Source organism: Oncorhynchus kisutch, linkage group LG16 (assembly GCF_002021735.2).
Source record: "Oncorhynchus kisutch isolate 150728-3 linkage group LG16, Okis_V2, whole genome shotgun sequence".
Taxonomy (NCBI): Eukaryota; Metazoa; Chordata; class Actinopteri; order Salmoniformes; family Salmonidae; genus Oncorhynchus; species Oncorhynchus kisutch.
Window position 1 is genome coordinate 1,852,487 of NC_034189.2, and position 19,709 is coordinate 1,872,195.

The 19,709-nt window shown below is 45.7% G+C and overlaps 1 protein-coding gene across 28 annotated transcripts in view; it reads left to right on the forward strand.

The window, feature by feature from the left end:
• The window catches only part of LOC109886139 (butyrophilin subfamily 3 member A2-like), a 164,248-nt gene that overhangs the window by 105,580 nt on the left and 38,959 nt on the right, over positions 1-19,709 (forward strand). For 26 of the 28 annotated variants that reach the window (XM_031791520.1, XM_031791524.1, XM_031791521.1 and 23 more), the window contains 7 exons: positions 63-83; positions 6,713-6,733; positions 7,513-7,533; positions 8,284-8,304; positions 15,605-15,625; positions 16,425-16,445; positions 17,196-17,216. In XM_031791520.1, coding sequence (XP_031647380.1) covers positions 63-83; positions 6,713-6,733; positions 7,513-7,533; positions 8,284-8,304; positions 15,605-15,625; positions 16,425-16,445; positions 17,196-17,216 — 147 coding nt within the window. The remainder of the gene's footprint in view (positions 1-62; positions 84-6,712; positions 6,734-7,512; positions 7,534-8,283; positions 8,305-15,604; positions 15,626-16,424; positions 16,446-17,195; positions 17,217-19,709) is intronic. The other 2 variants (XM_031791530.1, XM_031791539.1) reach the window with 1 other exon arrangement.

Sequence of the window (19,709 nt, forward strand, 5' to 3'; positions counted from 1 at the left end):
GATGTAGTCTGTCTTCATGTTCTAGTACCCATAATACATCATGTTTTATCTTCTGTCTACAGAGAAGTTCAGAAAAGACAACGGTAAGTTGTCTGTGAAAGTCTGTGTGCTTCCACAACTGCATGTATTTAATTAATTTAAGTGAAAACACTTGCCTTAAAATATACAGTATATCACAAAAGTGAGTACACCGCTCACATTTTTGTAAATATTTGAGTATATCTTTTCATGTGACAACACTGAAGAAATGACACTTTGCTACAATGTAAAGTAGTGAGTGTACAGCTTGTATAACAGTGTAAATTTGCTGTCCCCTCAAAATAACTCAACACACAGCCATTAATGTCTAAGCCCCTGGCAACAAAAGTGAGTACACCCCTAAATGAAAATGTCCAAATTGGGCCCAACTAGCCATTTTCCCTCCCCGGTGTCATGTGACTCGTTAGTGTTACAAGGTCTTAGGTGTGAATGGGGAGCAGGTGTGTTAAATTTTGTGTCATCGCTCTCACACTCCCTCATACTGACTGGAAGTTCAACATGGCACCTGATGGCAAAGAACTCTCTGAGGATCTGAAAAAAAATATTTTTGCTCTACATAAAGATGGCCTGGGCTATAAGAAGATTGCCAAGACCCTGAAACTGAGCTGAGACCATACAGCGGTTTAACTGGACAGGTTCCACTCAGAACAGGCCTCGCCATGGTCGACCAAAGAAGTTGAGTGCACGTGCTCAGCGTCATATCCAGAGGTTGTCTTTGGGAAATAGACATATGAGTGCTGCCAGCATTGCTGCAGAGGTTGAAGGGGTGGGGGGTCAGCCTGTCAGTGCTCAGACCATACGCCGTACACTGCATCAAATTGGTCTGCATGGCTGTCGTCCCAGAAGGAAGCCTCTTCTAAAGATGATGCACAAGAAAGCCCGCAAACAGTTTGCTGAAGACAAGCAGACTAAGGACATGGATTACTGGAACCATGTCCTGTGGTCTGATGAGACCAAGATAAACTTATTTGGTTCAGATGGTGTCAAGCGTGTGTGGCGACAACCAGGTGAGGAGTACAAAGACAAGTGTGTCTTGCCTACAGTCAAGCATGGTGATGGGAGTGTCATGGTCTGGGGCTGCATGAGTCCCCAACCCTCTAGACGACCAGTTTTGATAGCCTTTAGCCGCACCCTCATACTACTCCTCCTCTGTTCTGCGGGTGATGTGGAAATAAACCCAAGCCCTGCATGTCCCCAGGCACCCTCATTTGTTGACTTCTGTGATCGGAAAAGCCTCGGTTTCATGCATGTCAACATCAGAAGCCTCAACCCTAAGTTTGTTTTACTCACTGCTTTAGCACACTCTGCTAACCCTGATGTCCTTGCCGTGTCTGAATCCTGGCTCAGGAAGGCCAGGATTCTGAGATTTCCATACCCAACTATAACATTTTCCGTCAAGATAGAACTGCCAAAGGTGGAGGAGCTGCAGTCTACTGCAGAGAGCCTGCAAAGTAATGTCATACTTTCCAGGTCCATACCCAAACAGTTCGAACTACTAATTTTAAAAATTAGTCTCTCACTGTTGCCGCCTGCTACTGACCCCCCTCAGCTCCCAGCTGTGCCCTGGACACCATTTGTGAATTGATCGCCCCCCCATCTAGCTTCAGAAAAATGCAGAACTAAGAACAGATATAGCCCTTGGTTCACTCCAGACCTGACTGCCCTCGACCAGCACAAAAACATCCTGTGGCGGACTGCAATAGCATCGAATAGTCCCCGCGACATGCAACTGTTCAGGGAAGTCAGGAACCAATACACGCAGTCAGTCAGGAAAGCTAAGGCCAGCTTCTTCAGGCTGAAATTAGCATCCTGTAGCTCCAACTCCAAAAACTTCTGGGACACTGTGAAGTCCATGGAGAACAAGAGCACCGCCTCCCAGCTGCCCACTGCACTGAGGCTAGGTAACACGGTCACCACAAATAAATCCATGATTATCGAAAACTTCAACAAGCATTTCTCAACGGCTGGCCATGCCTTCCGCCTGGCTACTCCAACCTCGGCCAACAGCTCCGCCCCCCCCCGCAGCTACTCCCCCAAGCCTCTCCAGGTTCTCCTTTACCCAAATCCAAATAGCAGATGTTCTGAAAGAGCTGCAAAACCTGGACCCGTACAAATCAGCTGGGCTTGACAATCTGGACCCTCTATTTCTGAAACTATCCGCCGCCATTGTCGCAACCCCTATTACCAGCCTGTTCAACCTCTCTTTCATATCGTTTGAGATCCCCAAGGATTGGAAAGCTGCCGCAGTCATCCCCCTCTTCAAAGGGGGAGACACCCTGGACCCAAACTGTTACAGACCTATATCCAATCCATCCTGCCCTGCCTATCTAAGGTCTTCGAAAGCCAAGTCAACAAACAGGTCACTGACCATGTCGAATCCCACCGTACCTTCTCCGCTGTGCAATCTGGTTTCCGAGCCGGTCAAGGGTGCACCTCAGCCACGCTCAAGGTACTAAACGATATCATAACCGCCATCGATAAAAGACAGTACTGTGCAGCCGTCTTCATCGACCTTGCCAAGGCTTTCGACTCTGTCAATCACCATATTCTTATCGACAGACTCAGTAGCCTCGGTTTTTCTGATGACTGCCTTGCCTGGTTCACCAACTACTTTGCAGACAGAGTTCAGTGTGTCAAATCGGAGGGCATGCTGTCCGGTCCTCTGGCAGTCTCTATGGGGGTGCCACAGGGTTCAATTCTCGGGCCGACTCTTTTCTCTGTATATATCAATGATGTTGCTCTTGCTGCGGGCGATTCCCTGATCCACCTCTACGCAGATGACACCATTCTGTAGACTTCCGGCCCATCCTTGGACACTGTGCTATCTAACCTCCAAACGAGCTTCAATGCCATACAACACTCCTTCCGTGGCCTCCAACTGCTCTTAAACGCTAGTAAAACCAAATGCATGCTTTTCAACTGGTCGCTGCCTGCACCCGCACACCCGACTAGCATCACCCCCCTGGATGGTTCCGACCTTGAATATATGGACATCTATAAGTACCTAGGTGTCTGGCTAGACTGTAAACTCTCCTTCCAGACTCATGTCAAACATCTCCAATCGAAAATCAAATCTAGAGTCGGCTTTCTATTCCGCAACAAAGCCTCCTTCACTCACGCCGCCAAACTTACCCTAGTAAAACTGACTATCCTACCGATCCTCGACTTCGGCGATGTCATCTACAAAATTGCTTCCAACACTCTACTCAGCAAACTGGATGCAGTTTATTACAGTGCCATCCGTTTTGTCACTAAAGCACCTTATACCACCCACCACTGCGACCAGTATGCTCTAGTCGGCTGGCCCTCGCTACATATTCGTCTCCAGACCCACTGGCTCCAGGTCATCTACAAGTCGGCGGCAGCGTAGCCTAGTGGTTAGAGTGTTGGACTAGTAACCGGAAGGTTGCGAGTTCAAACCTCCGAGCTGACAAGGTACAAATCTGTCGTTCTGCCCCTGAACAGGCAGTTAACCCACTGTTCCCAGGCCGTCATTGAAAATAAGAATGTGTTCTTAACTGACTTGCCTGGTTAAATAAAGGTTAAAAAAAAGTCCATGATAGGTAAAGCTCCGTCTTATCTCAGTTCACTGGTCACGATGGCAACACCCACCCGTAGCACACGCTCCAGCAGGTGTATCTCACTGATTATCCCTAAAGCCAACACCTCATTTGGCTGCCTTTCGTTCCAGTTCTCTGCTGCCTGTCACTGGAACAAATTGCAAAAATCGCTGAAGTTGGAGACTTTTATCTCCCTCACCAACTTCAAACATCAGCTATCTGAGCAGCTAACCGATTGCTGCAGCTGTACATAGTCTATCGGTAAATAGCCCACCCAATTTTACCTACCTCATCCCCATACTGTTTTTATTTATTTACTTTTCTGCTCTTTTGCACACCAATATCTCTACCTGTACATGACCATCTGATCATTTATCACTCCAGTGTTAATCTGCAAAATTGTAATTATTTGCCTACCTCCTCATGCCTTTTGCACACATTGTATATAGACTCTCTTTTTTTCTACTGTGTTATTGACTTGTTAATTGTTGACTCCATGTGTAACTCTGTGTTGTCTGTTCACACTGCTATGCTTTATCTTGGCCAGGTCGCAGTTGCAAATGAGAACTTGTTCTCAACTAGCCTACCTGGTTAAATAAAGGTGTTCTCAACTAGCCTACCTGGTTAAATAAAGGTGTTCTCAACTAGCCTACCTGGTTAAATAAAGGTGAAATATATATATTTTTTTTAAGTACATTGAGGGAACCATGAATGCCAGCATGTACTGTGACATACTGAAGCAGATCCCCTCCCTTCGGAGACTGGGCCGCAGTGCAGTATTCCAACATGATAACGCCCCAAACACACCTCTAAGACGACCACTGCCTTGCTAAAGAAGCTGAGGGTAAAGGTGATTGACTGGCCAAGCATGTCTCCAGACCTAAACCCTATTGCGCATCTGTGGGGCATCCTCAAATGGAAGGTGGAGGAGTGCAAGGTCTCTAACATCCACCAGCTCCGTGATGTTGTCATGGAGGAGTGGAAGAGGACTCCAGTGGCAACCTGTTAATTAAGCTCTGGTGAACTCCATGCCCAAGAAGGTTAAGGCAGTGCTGGAAAATGATGGTGGCCACACAAAATATTGACAATTTGGGCCCAATTTGGACATTTTCACTTAGGGTTAGGGTTAGGGTTAGGGTTTTGTTGCCAGCTGTTTAGACATGAATAGCTGTGTGTTGAGTTATTTTGAGGGGACAGCAAATTTACACTGTTATACAAGCTGTACACTCACTACTTTACATTGTAGCAAAGTGTCATTTCTTCAGTGTTGTCTCATGAAAATAAATACTCAAATATTTACAAAAATGTGAGGGGTGTACTCACTTTTGTGATATACTGTATATACACTATATATTACACTGATTAACTACACTATATATACAAAAGTATGTGGACAACTCTTTAAATCAGTAGATTCTATTTCAGCCACACCCGTTGCTGACAGGTGTATCAAATCAAGCACACAGCCATGCAATCTCCATAGACAAACATTGTCAGTAGAATGGCCTTACTGAAGAGCTCAGTGTCTTTCAACGTTGCACTGTCTTAGAATGCCACCTTTCCAACAAGTCAGTTCATCAAGTTTCTGCCCTGCTAGAGCTGCCCCGGTCAACTGTAAGTGCTGTTATTGTTTAGTGGAAACATGTAGGAGCAAAAATGTGTCAGCCGTTTAGTGGTAGGCCACAAAATCTCACAGAATGGGACCGCCAAGTGTTGAAGTGCGTAAAACTCGCAACACTCACTACAGAGTTCCAAACTGCCTCTGGATGCAACGTCAACACAATAACTGTTTGTCTGGAGCTTCATGAAATGGGTTTCCATGGCCGAGCAGCCGCACACAAGCCTAAGATCACCATGCTCAATGCCAAGCATCGGGTGGAGTGGTGTAAAGCTCACCGCCATTGAACTCTGGACTAGTGGAAATACGTTCTCAGGAGTGAAGAATCAATATTCACCATCTGGCAGTCTAACAGATGAATCTGGGTTTGGCGGATGCCAGGAGAACACTACCTGCCCCAATGCATAGTTCCAACTGTAAAGATTGATGGAGGAGGAATAATGGTCTGGGGCTGTTCTTCATGGTTCAGGCCCCTTAGTTCCAGTGAAGGGAAATCTTAACCTTACAGGATACAATGACATTCTAGACAATTCTGTGCTTCCAACTTTGTGGAAACAGTTTGGGAAGGCCCTTCACTGCTTTAGGATGACAATGCCCCCGTGCACAAAGCGAGGTCCATGCAGAAATTGTTTGTTGAGATCGGTGTGGAAGAACTTGACTGACCTTCACAGAGCCCTGACCTCAACCTCATCGAACACCTTTGGGATGAATTGTAATGCCGACTGCGAGCCAGGCCTAATCGCCCAGCATCAACTGATCAATCAAATGTATTTATGAATCCCTTTTTATATCAGCCGATGTCACAAAGTGCTGTACAGAAACCCAGCCTAAAACCCCAAACAGCAAGCAATGCAGATGTAGAAGCACGGTGCCTAGGAAAAACTCCCTAGAAAGGCAGGAACCTAGGAAGAAACCTAGAGAGGAACCAGGCTCTGAGGGGTGACCAGTCGTCTCCTGGATGTACTGGGTAGACCAGAGGAACCAGGCTCTGAGGGGTGACCAGTCCTCTACTGGCTTAATGTTCTCTCCATGTACCTGTCTGTCTGTCTATCTACATCTCTGTCTATGTCCCTGTCTGTCTGTCTGTCTGTCTGTCTGTCTGTCTGTCTGTCTGTCTGTCTGTCTGTCTGTCTGTCTGTCTGTCTGTCTGTCTGTCTGTCTGTCTGTCTGTCTGTCTGTCTGTCTGTCTGTCTGTCTGTCTGTCTGTGTCTGTCTGTCTGTCTGTCTGTCTGTCTGTCTGTCTGTCTGTCTGTCTGTCTGTCTGTCTGTCTGTCTGTCTGTCTGTCTGTCTGTCTGTCTGTCTGTCTGTGTCTGTCTGTCTGTCTGTCTGTCTGTCTGTCTGTCTGTCTGTCTGTCTGTCTGTCTGTCTGTCTGTCTGTCTGTCTGTCTGTCTGTCTGTCTGTCTGTCTGTCTGTCTGTCTGTCTGTCTGTCTATGTACCTGTCTTCATGTTCTAGTACCCATAATACATCATGTTTTATCTTCTCTTTCTACAGACAAGCTCAAAATAGAGACTGGTGAGTTGAACAACTGCATGTATTTCATTGATTTAAGTGAAAACACTTTCATAAAAAATATATACTGTATGAATCTCATGATTCAATCATTATTTAAGTGAAATCAAATCAAATCAAATGTATTTATATAGCCCTTCGTACATCAGCTGATATATCAAAGTGCTGTACAGAAACCCAGCCTAAAAGTGTAGAAGCACGGTGGCTAGGAAAAACTCCCTAGAAAGGCTAAAACTTAGGAAGAAACTTAGAGAGGACCCAGGCTATGTGGGGTGGCCAGTCCTCTTCTGGCTGTGACGGGTGGAGATTTTAACAGAACATGGCCAAGATGTTCAAATGTTCATAAATTACCAGCATGGTCAAATAATAATAATCACAGGCAGAACAGTTGAAACTGGAGCAGCAGCACGGCCAGGTGGACTGTGGACAGCAAGGAGTCATCAGGCCAGATTGTCCTGAGGCATGGTCCTAGGGCTCAGGTCCTCGGAGAGAGAGAAAGAAAGAGAGAAAGAGAGAATTAGAGAGAGCATACTTAAATTCACGCAGGACACCGGATAAGACAGGAGAAGTACTCCAGATATAACAAACTGACCCTACCCCCCCGACACATAAACTACTGCAGCATAAATACTGGAGGCTGAGACAGGAGGGGTCAGGAGACACTGTTCCTGTCTCTCTGTGTTCCTGTCTGTCTATGTTCCTGTGTATCTGTCTGTCTGTGTATGTACCTGTCTTCATGTTCTAGTACCCATAATACATCATGTTTTATCTTCTGTCTACAGACAACGTCAAAATGGAGAGGGGTGAGTTGAACAACTGCATGTATTTCATTGATTTAAGTGAAAACACTTTCCTTAAAAAATATATACTGTATGATCCTCATGATTCAATGATTATTTAAGTGAAAAGGTCAGAATAGAGAGGATGTAGTCTGTCTCCATGTTCTAATACCCATAATACATCATGTTTTATCTACTGTCTACAGAGGAGGTCAGAATAGAGAGGAGGTAGTCTGTCTTCATGTTCTAGTACCCATAATACATCATGTTTTATCTACTGTCTACAGAGGAGGTCAGAATAGAGAGGATGTAGTCTGTCTTCATGTTCTAGTACCCATAATACATCATGTTTTATCTACTGTCTACAGAGGAGGTCAGAATAGAGAGGATGTAGTCTGTCTTCATGTTCTAGTACCCATAATACATCATGTTTTATCTACTGTCTACAGAGGAGGTCAGAATAGAGAGGATGTAGTCTGTCTTCATGTTCTAGTACCCATAATACATCATGTTTTATCTACTGTCTACAGAGGAGGTCAGAATAGAGAGGATGTAGTCTGTCTTCATGTTCTAGTACCCATAATACATCATGTTTTATCTACTGTCTACAGAGGAGGTCAGAATAGAGAGGATGTAGTCTGTCTTTCTTGTTCTAGTACCCATAATACATCATGTTTTATCTACTATCTACAGAGGAGGTCAGAATAGAGAGGATGTAGTCTGTCTTCATGTTCTAGTACCCATAATACATCATGTTTTATCTTCTGTCTACAGAGAAGTTCAGAAAAGACAACGGTAAGTTGTCTGTGAAAGTCTGTGTGCTTCCACAACTGCATGTATTTAATTAATTTAAGTGAAAACACTTGCCTTAAAATATACAGTATATCACAAAAGTGAGTACACCGCTCACATTTTTGTAAATATTTGAGTATATCTTTTCATGTGACAACACTGAAGAAATGACACTTTGCTACAATGTAAAGTAGTGAGTGTACAGCTTGTATAACAGTGTAAATTTGCTGTCCCCTCAAAATAACTCAACACACAGCCATTAATGTCTAAGCCCCTGGCAACAAAAGTGAGTACACCCCTAAATGAAAATGTCCAAATTGGGCCCAACTAGCCATTTTCCCTCCCCGGTGTCATGTGACTCGTTAGTGTTACAAGGTCTTAGGTGTGAATGGGGAGCAGGTGTGTTAAATTTTGTGTCATCGCTCTCACACTCCCTCATACTGACTGGAAGTTCAACATGGCACCTGATGGCAAAGAACTCTCTGAGGATCTGAAAAAAAATATTTTTGCTCTACATAAAGATGGCCTGGGCTATAAGAAGATTGCCAAGACCCTGAAACTGAGCTGAGACCATACAGCGGTTTAACTGGACAGGTTCCACTCAGAACAGGCCTCGCCATGGTCGACCAAAGAAGTTGAGTGCACGTGCTCAGCGTCATATCCAGAGGTTGTCTTTGGGAAATAGACATATGAGTGCTGCCAGCATTGCTGCAGAGGTTGAAGGGGTGGGGGGTCAGCCTGTCAGTGCTCAGACCATACGCCGTACACTGCATCAAATTGGTCTGCATGGCTGTCGTCCCAGAAGGAAGCCTCTTCTAAAGATGATGCACAAGAAAGCCCGCAAACAGTTTGCTGAAGACAAGCAGACTAAGGACATGGATTACTGGAACCATGTCCTGTGGTCTGATGAGACCAAGATAAACTTATTTGGTTCAGATGGTGTCAAGCGTGTGTGGCGACAACCAGGTGAGGAGTACAAAGACAAGTGTGTCTTGCCTACAGTCAAGCATGGTGATGGGAGTGTCATGGTCTGGGGCTGCATGAGTCCCCAACCCTCTAGACGACCAGTTTTGATAGCCTTTAGCCGCACCCTCATACTACTCCTCCTCTGTTCTGCGGGTGATGTGGAAATAAACCCAAGCCCTGCATGTCCCCAGGCACCCTCATTTGTTGACTTCTGTGATCGGAAAAGCCTCGGTTTCATGCATGTCAACATCAGAAGCCTCAACCCTAAGTTTGTTTTACTCACTGCTTTAGCACACTCTGCTAACCCTGATGTCCTTGCCGTGTCTGAATCCTGGCTCAGGAAGGCCAGGATTCTGAGATTTCCATACCCAACTATAACATTTTCCGTCAAGATAGAACTGCCAAAGGTGGAGGAGCTGCAGTCTACTGCAGAGAGCCTGCAAAGTAATGTCATACTTTCCAGGTCCATACCCAAACAGTTCGAACTACTAATTTTAAAAATTAGTCTCTCACTGTTGCCGCCTGCTACTGACCCCCCTCAGCTCCCAGCTGTGCCCTGGACACCATTTGTGAATTGATCGCCCCCCCATCTAGCTTCAGAAAAATGCAGAACTAAGAACAGATATAGCCCTTGGTTCACTCCAGACCTGACTGCCCTCGACCAGCACAAAAACATCCTGTGGCGGACTGCAATAGCATCGAATAGTCCCCGCGACATGCAACTGTTCAGGGAAGTCAGGAACCAATACACGCAGTCAGTCAGGAAAGCTAAGGCCAGCTTCTTCAGGCTGAAATTAGCATCCTGTAGCTCCAACTCCAAAAACTTCTGGGACACTGTGAAGTCCATGGAGAACAAGAGCACCGCCTCCCAGCTGCCCACTGCACTGAGGCTAGGTAACACGGTCACCACAAATAAATCCATGATTATCGAAAACTTCAACAAGCATTTCTCAACGGCTGGCCATGCCTTCCGCCTGGCTACTCCAACCTCGGCCAACAGCTCCGCCCCCCCCCGCAGCTACTCCCCCAAGCCTCTCCAGGTTCTCCTTTACCCAAATCCAAATAGCAGATGTTCTGAAAGAGCTGCAAAACCTGGACCCGTACAAATCAGCTGGGCTTGACAATCTGGACCCTCTATTTCTGAAACTATCCGCCGCCATTGTCGCAACCCCTATTACCAGCCTGTTCAACCTCTCTTTCATATCGTTTGAGATCCCCAAGGATTGGAAAGCTGCCGCAGTCATCCCCCTCTTCAAAGGGGGAGACACCCTGGACCCAAACTGTTACAGACCTATATCCAATCCATCCTGCCCTGCCTATCTAAGGTCTTCGAAAGCCAAGTCAACAAACAGGTCACTGACCATGTCGAATCCCACCGTACCTTCTCCGCTGTGCAATCTGGTTTCCGAGCCGGTCAAGGGTGCACCTCAGCCACGCTCAAGGTACTAAACGATATCATAACCGCCATCGATAAAAGACAGTACTGTGCAGCCGTCTTCATCGACCTTGCCAAGGCTTTCGACTCTGTCAATCACCATATTCTTATCGACAGACTCAGTAGCCTCGGTTTTTCTGATGACTGCCTTGCCTGGTTCACCAACTACTTTGCAGACAGAGTTCAGTGTGTCAAATCGGAGGGCATGCTGTCCGGTCCTCTGGCAGTCTCTATGGGGGTGCCACAGGGTTCAATTCTCGGGCCGACTCTTTTCTCTGTATATATCAATGATGTTGCTCTTGCTGCGGGCGATTCCCTGATCCACCTCTACGCAGATGACACCATTCTGTATACTTCCGGCCCATCCTTGGACACTGTGCTATCTAACCTCCAAACGAGCTTCAATGCCATACAACACTCCTTCCGTGGCCTCCAACTGCTCTTAAACGCTAGTAAAACCAAATGCATGCTTTTCAACTGGTCGCTGCCTGCACCCGCACACCCGACTAGCATCACCCCCCTGGATGGTTCCGACCTTGAATATATGGACATCTATAAGTACCTAGGTGTCTGGCTAGACTGTAAACTCTCCTTCCAGACTCATATCAAACATCTCCAATCGAAAATCAAATCTAGAGTCGGCTTTCTATTCCGCAACAAAGCCTCCTTCACTCACGCCGCCAAACTTACCCTAGTAAAACTGACTATCCTACCGATCCTCGACTTCGGCGATGTCATCTACAAAATTGCTTCCAACACTCTACTCAGCAAACTGGATGCAGTTTATTACAGTGCCATCCGTTTTGTCACTAAAGCACCTTATACCACCCACCACTGCGACCAGTATGCTCTAGTCGGCTGGCCCTCGCTACATATTAGTCTCCAGACCCACTGGCTCCAGGTCATCTACAAGTCGGCGGCAGCGTAGCCTAGTGGTTAGAGTGTTGGACTAGTAACCGGAAGGTTGCGAGTTCAAACCCCCGAGCTGACAAGGTACAAATCTGTCGTTCTGCCCCTGAACAGGCAGTTAACCCACTGTTCCCAGGCCGTCATTGAAAATAAGAATGTGTTCTTAACTGACTTGCCTGGTTAAATAAAGGTTAAAAAAAAGTCCATGATAGGTAAAGCTCCGTCTTATCTCAGTTCACTGGTCACGATGGCAACACCCACCCGTAGCACACGCTCCAGCAGGTGTATCTCACTGATTATCCCTAAAGCCAACACCTCATTTGGCTGCCTTTCGTTCCAGTTCTCTGCTGCCTGTCACTGGAACAAATTGCAAAAATCGCTGAAGTTGGAGACTTTTATCTCCCTCACCAACTTCAAACATCAGCTATCTGAGCAGCTAACCGATTGCTGCAGCTGTACATAGTCTATCGGTAAATAGCCCACCCAATTTTACCTACCTCATCCCCATACTGTTTTTATTTATTTACTTTTCTGCTCTTTTGCACACCAATATCTCTACCTGTACATGACCATCTGATCATTTATCACTCCAGTGTTAATCTGCAAAATTGTAATTATTTGCCTACCTCCTCATGCCTTTTGCACACATTGTATATAGACTCTCTTTTTTTCTACTGTGTTATTGACTTGTTAATTGTTGACTCCATGTGTAACTCTGTGTTGTCTGTTCACACTGCTATGCTTTATCTTGGCCAGGTCGCAGTTGCAAATGAGAACTTGTTCTCAACTAGCCTACCTGGTTAAATAAAGGTGTTCTCAACTAGCCTACCTGGTTAAATAAAGGTGTTCTCAACTAGCCTACCTGGTTAAATAAAGGTGTTCTCAACTAGCCTACCTGGTTAAATAAAGGTGTTCTCAACTAGCCTACCTGGTTAAATAAAGGTGAAATATTTTTTTTTTTTTAAGTACATTGAGGGAACCATGAATGCCAGCATGTACTGTGACATACTGAAGCAGATCCCCTCCCTTCGGAGACTGGGCCGCAGTGCAGTATTCCAACATGATAACGCCCCAAACACACCTCTAAGACGACCACTGCCTTGCTAAAGAAGCTGAGGGTAAAGGTGATTGACTGGCCAAGCATGTCTCCAGACCTAAACCCTATTGCGCATCTGTGGGGCATCCTCAAATGGAAGGTGGAGGAGTGCAAGGTCTCTAACATCCACCAGCTCCGTGATGTTGTCATGGAGGAGTGGAAGAGGACTCCAGTGGCAACCTGTTAATTAAGCTCTGGTGAACTCCATGCCCAAGAAGGTTAAGGCAGTGCTGGAAAATGATGGTGGCCACACAAAATATTGACAATTTGGGCCCAATTTGGACATTTTCACTTAGGGTTAGGGTTAGGGTTAGGGTTTTGTTGCCAGCTGTTTAGACATGAATAGCTGTGTGTTGAGTTATTTTGAGGGGACAGCAAATTTACACTGTTATACAAGCTGTACACTCACTACTTTACATTGTAGCAAAGTGTCATTTCTTCAGTGTTGTCTCATGAAAATAAATACTCAAATATTTACAAAAATGTGAGGGGTGTACTCACTTTTGTGATATACTGTATATACACTATATATTACACTGATTAACTACACTATATATACAAAAGTATGTGGACAACTCTTTAAATCAGTAGATTCTATTTCAGCCACACCCGTTGCTGACAGGTGTATCAAATCAAGCACACAGCCATGCAATCTCCATAGACAAACATTGTCAGTAGAATGGCCTTACTGAAGAGCTCAGTGTCTTTCAACGTTGCACTGTCTTAGAATGCCACCTTTCCAACAAGTCAGTTCATCAAGTTTCTGCCCTGCTAGAGCTGCCCCGGTCAACTGTAAGTGCTGTTATTGTTTAGTGGAAACATGTAGGAGCAAAAATGTGTCAGCCGTTTAGTGGTAGGCCACAAAATCTCACAGAATGGGACCGCCAAGTGTTGAAGTGCGTAAAACTCGCAACACTCACTACAGAGTTCCAAACTGCCTCTGGATGCAACGTCAACACAATAACTGTTTGTCTGGAGCTTCATGAAATGGGTTTCCATGGCCGAGCAGCCGCACACAAGCCTAAGATCACCATGCTCAATGCCAAGCATCGGGTGGAGTGGTGTAAAGCTCACCGCCATTGAACTCTGGACTAGTGGAAATACGTTCTCAGGAGTGAAGAATCAATATTCACCATCTGGCAGTCTAACAGATGAATCTGGGTTTGGCGGATGCCAGGAGAACACTACCTGCCCCAATGCATAGTTCCAACTGTAAAGATTGATGGAGGAGGAATAATGGTCTGGGGCTGTTCTTCATGGTTCAGGCCCCTTAGTTCCAGTGAAGGGAAATCTTAACCTTACAGGATACAATGACATTCTAGACAATTCTGTGCTTCCAACTTTGTGGAAACAGTTTGGGAAGGCCCTTCACTGCTTTAGGATGACAATGCCCCCGTGCACAAAGCGAGGTCCATGCAGAAATTGTTTGTTGAGATCGGTGTGGAATAACTTGACTGACCTTCACAGAGCCCTGACCTCAACCTCATCGAACACCTTTGGGATGAATTGTAATGCCGACTGCGAGCCAGGCCTAATCGCCCAGCATCAACTGATCAATCAAATGTATTTATGAATCCCTTTTTATATCAGCCGATGTCACAAAGTGCTGTACAGAAACCCAGCCTAAAACCCCAAACAGCAAGCAATGCAGATGTAGAAGCACGGTGCCTAGGAAAAACTCCCTAGAAAGGCAGGAACCTAGGAAGAAACCTAGAGAGGAACCAGGCTCTGAGGGGTGACCAGTCGTCTCCTGGATGTACTGGGTAGACCAGAGGAACCAGGCTCTGAGGGGTGACCAGTCCTCTACTGGCTTAATGTTCTCTCCATGTACCTGTCTGTCTGTCTATCTACATCTCTGTCTATGTCCCTGTCTGTCTGTCTGTCTGTCTGTCTGTCTATCTGTCTATGTCCTGTCTGTCTGTCTGTCTGTCTGTCTGTCTGTCTGTCTGTCTGTCTGTCTGTCTGTCTGTCTGTCTGTCTGTCTGTCTGTCTGTCTGTCTGTCTGTCTGTCTGTCTGTCTGTCTGTCTGTCTGTCTGTCTGTCTGTCTGTCTGTCTGTCTGTCTGTCTGTCTGTCTGTCTGTCTGTCTGTCTGTCTGTCTGTCTGTCTGTCTGTCTGTCTGTCTGTCTGTCTGTCTGTCTGTCTGTCTGTCTGTCTGTCTGTCTGTCTGTCTGTCTGTCTGTCTGTCTGTCTGTCTGTCTGTCTGTCTGTCTGTCTGTCTGTCTGTCTGTCTGTCTGTCTGTCTGTCTGTCTGTCTGTCTGTCTGTCTGTCTGTCTGTCTGTCTGTCTGTCTGTCTTCTGTCTGTCTGTCTGTCTGTCTGTCTGTCTGTCTGTCTGTCTGTCTGTCTGTCTGTCTGTCTGTCTGTCTGTCTGTCTGTCTGTCTGTCTGTCTGTCTGTCTGTCTGTCTGTCTGTCTGTCTGTCTGTCTGTCTGTCTGTCTGTCTGTCTGTCTGTCTGTCTGTCTGTCTGTCTGTCTGTCTGTCTGTCTGTCTGTCTGTCTGTCTGTCTGTCTGTCTGTCTGTCTGTCTGTCTGTCTGTCTGTCTGTCTGTCTGTCTGTCTGTCTGTCTGTCTGTCTGTCTGTCTGTCTGTCTGTCTGTCTGTCTGTCTGTCTGTCTGTCTGTCTGTCTGTCTGTCTGTCTGTCTGTCTGTCTGTCTGTCTGTCTGTCTGTCTGTCTGTCTGTCTGTCTGTCTGTCTGTCTGTCTGTCTGTCTGTCTGTCTGTCTGTCTGTCTGTCTGTCTGTCTGTCTGTCTGTCTGTCTGTCTGTCTGTCTGTCTGTCTGTCTGTCTGTCTGTCTGTCTGTCTGTCTGTCTGTCTGTCTGTCTGTCTGTCTGTCTATGTACCTGTCTTCATGTTCTAGTACCCATAATACATCATGTTTTATCTTCTCTTTCTACAGACAAGCTCAAAATAGAGACTGGTGAGTTGAACAACTGCATGTATTTCATTGATTTAAGTGAAAACACTTTCATAAAAAATATATACTGTATGAATCTCATGATTCAATCATTATTTAAGTGAAATCAAATCAAATCAAATGTATTTATATAGCCCTTCGTACATCAGCTGATATATCAAAGTGCTGTACAGAAACCCAGCCTAAAAGTGTAGAAGCACGGTGGCTAGGAAAAACTCCCTAGAAAGGCTAAAACTTAGGAAGAAACTTAGAGAGGACCCAGGCTATGTGGGGTGGCCAGTCCTCTTCTGGCTGTGCCGGGTGGAGATTTTAACAGAACATGGCCAAGATGTTCAAATGTTCATAAATGACCAGCATGGTCAAATAATAATAATCACAGGCAGAACAGTTGAAACTGGAGCAGCAGCACGGCCAGGTGGACTGTGGACAGCAAGGAGTCATCAGGCCAGATTGTCCTGAGGCATGGTCCTAGGGCTCAGGTCCTCGGAGAGAGAGAAAGAAAGAGAGAAAGAGAGAATTAGAGAGAGCATACTTAAATTCACGCAGGACACCGGATAAGACAGGAGAAGTACTCCAGATATAACAAACTGACCCTACCCCCCCGACACATAAACTACTGCAGCATAAATACTGGAGGCTGAGACAGGAGGGGTCAGGAGACACTGTTCCTGTCTGTCTGTGTTCTTGTCCGTCTCTCTGTGTTCCTGTCTGTCTATGTTCCTGTGTATCTGTCTGTCTGTGTATGTACCTGTCTTCATGTTCTAGTACCCATAATACATCATGTTTTATCTTCTGTCTACAGACAACGTCAAAATGGAGAGGGGTGAGTTGAACAACTGCATGTATTTCATTGATTTAAGTGAAAACACTTTCCTTAAAAAATATATACTGTATGATCCTCATGATTCAATGATTATTTAAGTGAAAAGGTCAGAATAGAGAGGATGTAGTCTGTCTCCATGTTCTAATACCCATAATACATCATGTTTTATCTACTGTCTACAGAGGAGGTCAGAATAGAGAGGAGGTAGTCTGTCTTCATGTTCTAGTACCCATAATACATCATGTTTTATCTACTGTCTACAGAGGAGGTCAGAATAGAGAGGATGTAGTCTGTCTTCATGTTCTAGTACCCATAATACATCATGTTTTATCTACTGTCTACAGAGGAGGTCAGAATAGAGAGGATGTAGTCTGTCTTCATGTTCTAGTACCCATAATACATCATGTTTTATCTACTGTCTACAGAGGAGGTCAGAATAGAGAGGATGTAGTCTGTCTTCATGTTCTAGTACCCATAATACATCATGTTTTATCTACTGTCTACAGAGGAGGTCAGAATAGAGAGGATGTAGTCTGTCTTCATGTTCTAGTACCCATAATACATCATGTTTTATCTACTGTCTACAGAGGAGGTCAGAATAGAGAGGATGTAGTCTGTCTTTCTTGTTCTAGTACCCATAATACATCATGTTTTATCTACTATCTACAGAGGAGGTCAGAATAGAGAGGATGTAGTCTGTCTTCATGTTCTAGTACCCATAATACATCATGTTTTATCTTCTGTCTACAGAGAAGTTCAGAAAAGACAACGGTAAGTTGTCTGTGAAAGTCTGTGTGCTTCCACAACTGCATGTATTTAATTAATTTAAGTGAAAACACTTGCCTTAAAATATACAGTATATCACAAAAGTGAGTACACCGCTCACATTTTTGTAAATATTTGAGTATATCTTTTCATGTGACAACACTGAAGAAATGACACTTTGCTACAATGTAAAGTAGTGAGTGTACAGCTTGTATAACAGTGTAAATTTGCTGTCCCCTCAAAATAACTCAACACACAGCCATTAATGTCTAAGCCCCTGGCAACAAAAGTGAGTACACCCCTAAATGAAAATGTCCAAATTGGGCCCAACTAGCCATTTTCCCTCCCCGGTGTCATGTGACTCGTTAGTGTTACAAGGTCTTAGGTGTGAATGGGGAGCAGGTGTGTTAAATTTTGTGTCATCGCTCTCACACTCCCTCATACTGACTGGAAGTTCAACATGGCACCTGATGGCAAAGAACTCTCTGAGGATCTGAAAAAAAATATTTTTGCTCTACATAAAGATGGCCTGGGCTATAAGAAGATTGCCAAGACCCTGAAACTGAGCTGAGACCATACAGCGGTTTAACTGGACAGGTTCCACTCAGAACAGGCCTCGCCATGGTCGACCAAAGAAGTTGAGTGCACGTGCTCAGCGTCATATCCAGAGGTTGTCTTTGGGAAATAGACATATGAGTGCTGCCAGCATTGCTGCAGAGGTTGAAGGGGTGGGGGGTCAGCCTGTCAGTGCTCAGACCATACGCCGTACACTGCATCAAATTGGTCTGCATGGCTGTCGTCCCAGAAGGAAGCCTCTTCTAAAGATGATGCACAAGAAAGCCCGCAAACAGTTTGCTGAAGACAAGCAGACTAAGGACATGGATTACTGGAACCATGTCCTGTGGTCTGATGAGACCAAGATAAACTTATTTGGTTCAGATGGTGTCAAGCGTGTGTGGCGACAACCAGGTGAGGAGTACAAAGACAAGTGTGTCTTGCCTACAGTCAAGCATGGTGATGGGAGTGTCATGGTCTGGGGCTGCATGAGTCCCCAACCCTCTAGACGACCAGTTTTGATAGCCTTTAGCCGCACCCTCATACTACTCCTCCTCTGTTCTGCGGGTGATGTGGAAATAAACCCAAGCCCTGCATGTCCCCAGGCACCCTCATTTGTTGACTTCTGTGATCGGAAAAGCCTCGGTTTCATGCATGTCAACATCAGAAGCCTCAACCCTAAGTTTGTTTTACTCACTGCTTTAGCACACTCTGCTAACCCTGATGTCCTTGCCGTGTCTGAATCCTGGCTCAGGAAGGCCAGGATTCTGAGATTTCCATACCCAACTATAACATTTTCCGTCAAGATAGAACTGCCAAAGGTGGAGGAGCTGCAGTCTACTGCAGAGAGCCTGCAAAGTAATGTCATACTTTCCAGGTCCATACCCAAACAGTTCGAACTACTAATTTTAAAAATTAGTCTCTCACTGTTGCCGCCTGCTACTGACCCCCCTCAGCTCCCAGCTGTGCCCTGGACACCATTTGTGAATTGATCGCCCCCCCATCTAGCTTCAGAGTTTGTTCTGTTAGGTGACCTAAACTGGGATATGCTTAACACCCCGGCAGTCCTACAATCTAAGCTAGATGCCCTCAATCTCACACAAATCATCAAGGAACCCACCAGGTACAACCCTAACTCTGTAAACAAGGGCACCCTCATAGACGTCATCCTGACCAACTGGCCCTCCAAATACACCTCTGCTGTCTTCAACCAGGATCTCAGCGATCACTGCCTCATTGCCTGTATCCGCTACGGATCCGCAGTCAAACGACCACCCCTCATCACTGTCAAACGCTCCCTAAAACACTTCTGTGAGCAGGCCTTTCTATTTGACCTGGCCCAGGTATCCTGGAAGGACATTGACCTCATCCCGTCAGTTGAGGATGCCTGGTCATTCTTTAAAAGTAACTTCCTCACCATTTTAGATAAGCATGCTCCGTTCAAAAAATGCAGAACTAAGAACAGATATAGCCCTTGGTTCACTCCAGACCTGACTGCCCTCGACCAGCACAAAAACATCCTGTGGCGGACTGCAATAGCATCGAATAGTCCCCGCGACATGCAACTGTTCAGGGAAGTCAGGAACCAATACACGCAGTCAGTCAGGAAAGCTAAGGCCAGCTTCTTCAGGCTGAAATTAGCATCCTGTAGCTCCAACTCCAAAAACTTCTGGGACACTGTGAAGTCCATGGAGAACAAGAGCACCGCCTCCCAGCTGCCCACTGCACTGAGGCTAGGTAACACGGTCACCACAAATAAATCCATGATTATCGAAAACTTCAACAAGCATTTCTCAACGGCTGGCCATGCCTTCCGCCTGGCTACTCCAACCTCGGCCAACAGCTCCGCCCCCCCCCCGCAGCTACTCCCCCAAGCCTCTCCAGGTTCTCCTTTACCCAAATCCAAATAGCAGATGTTCTGAAACCTGGACCCGTACAAATCAG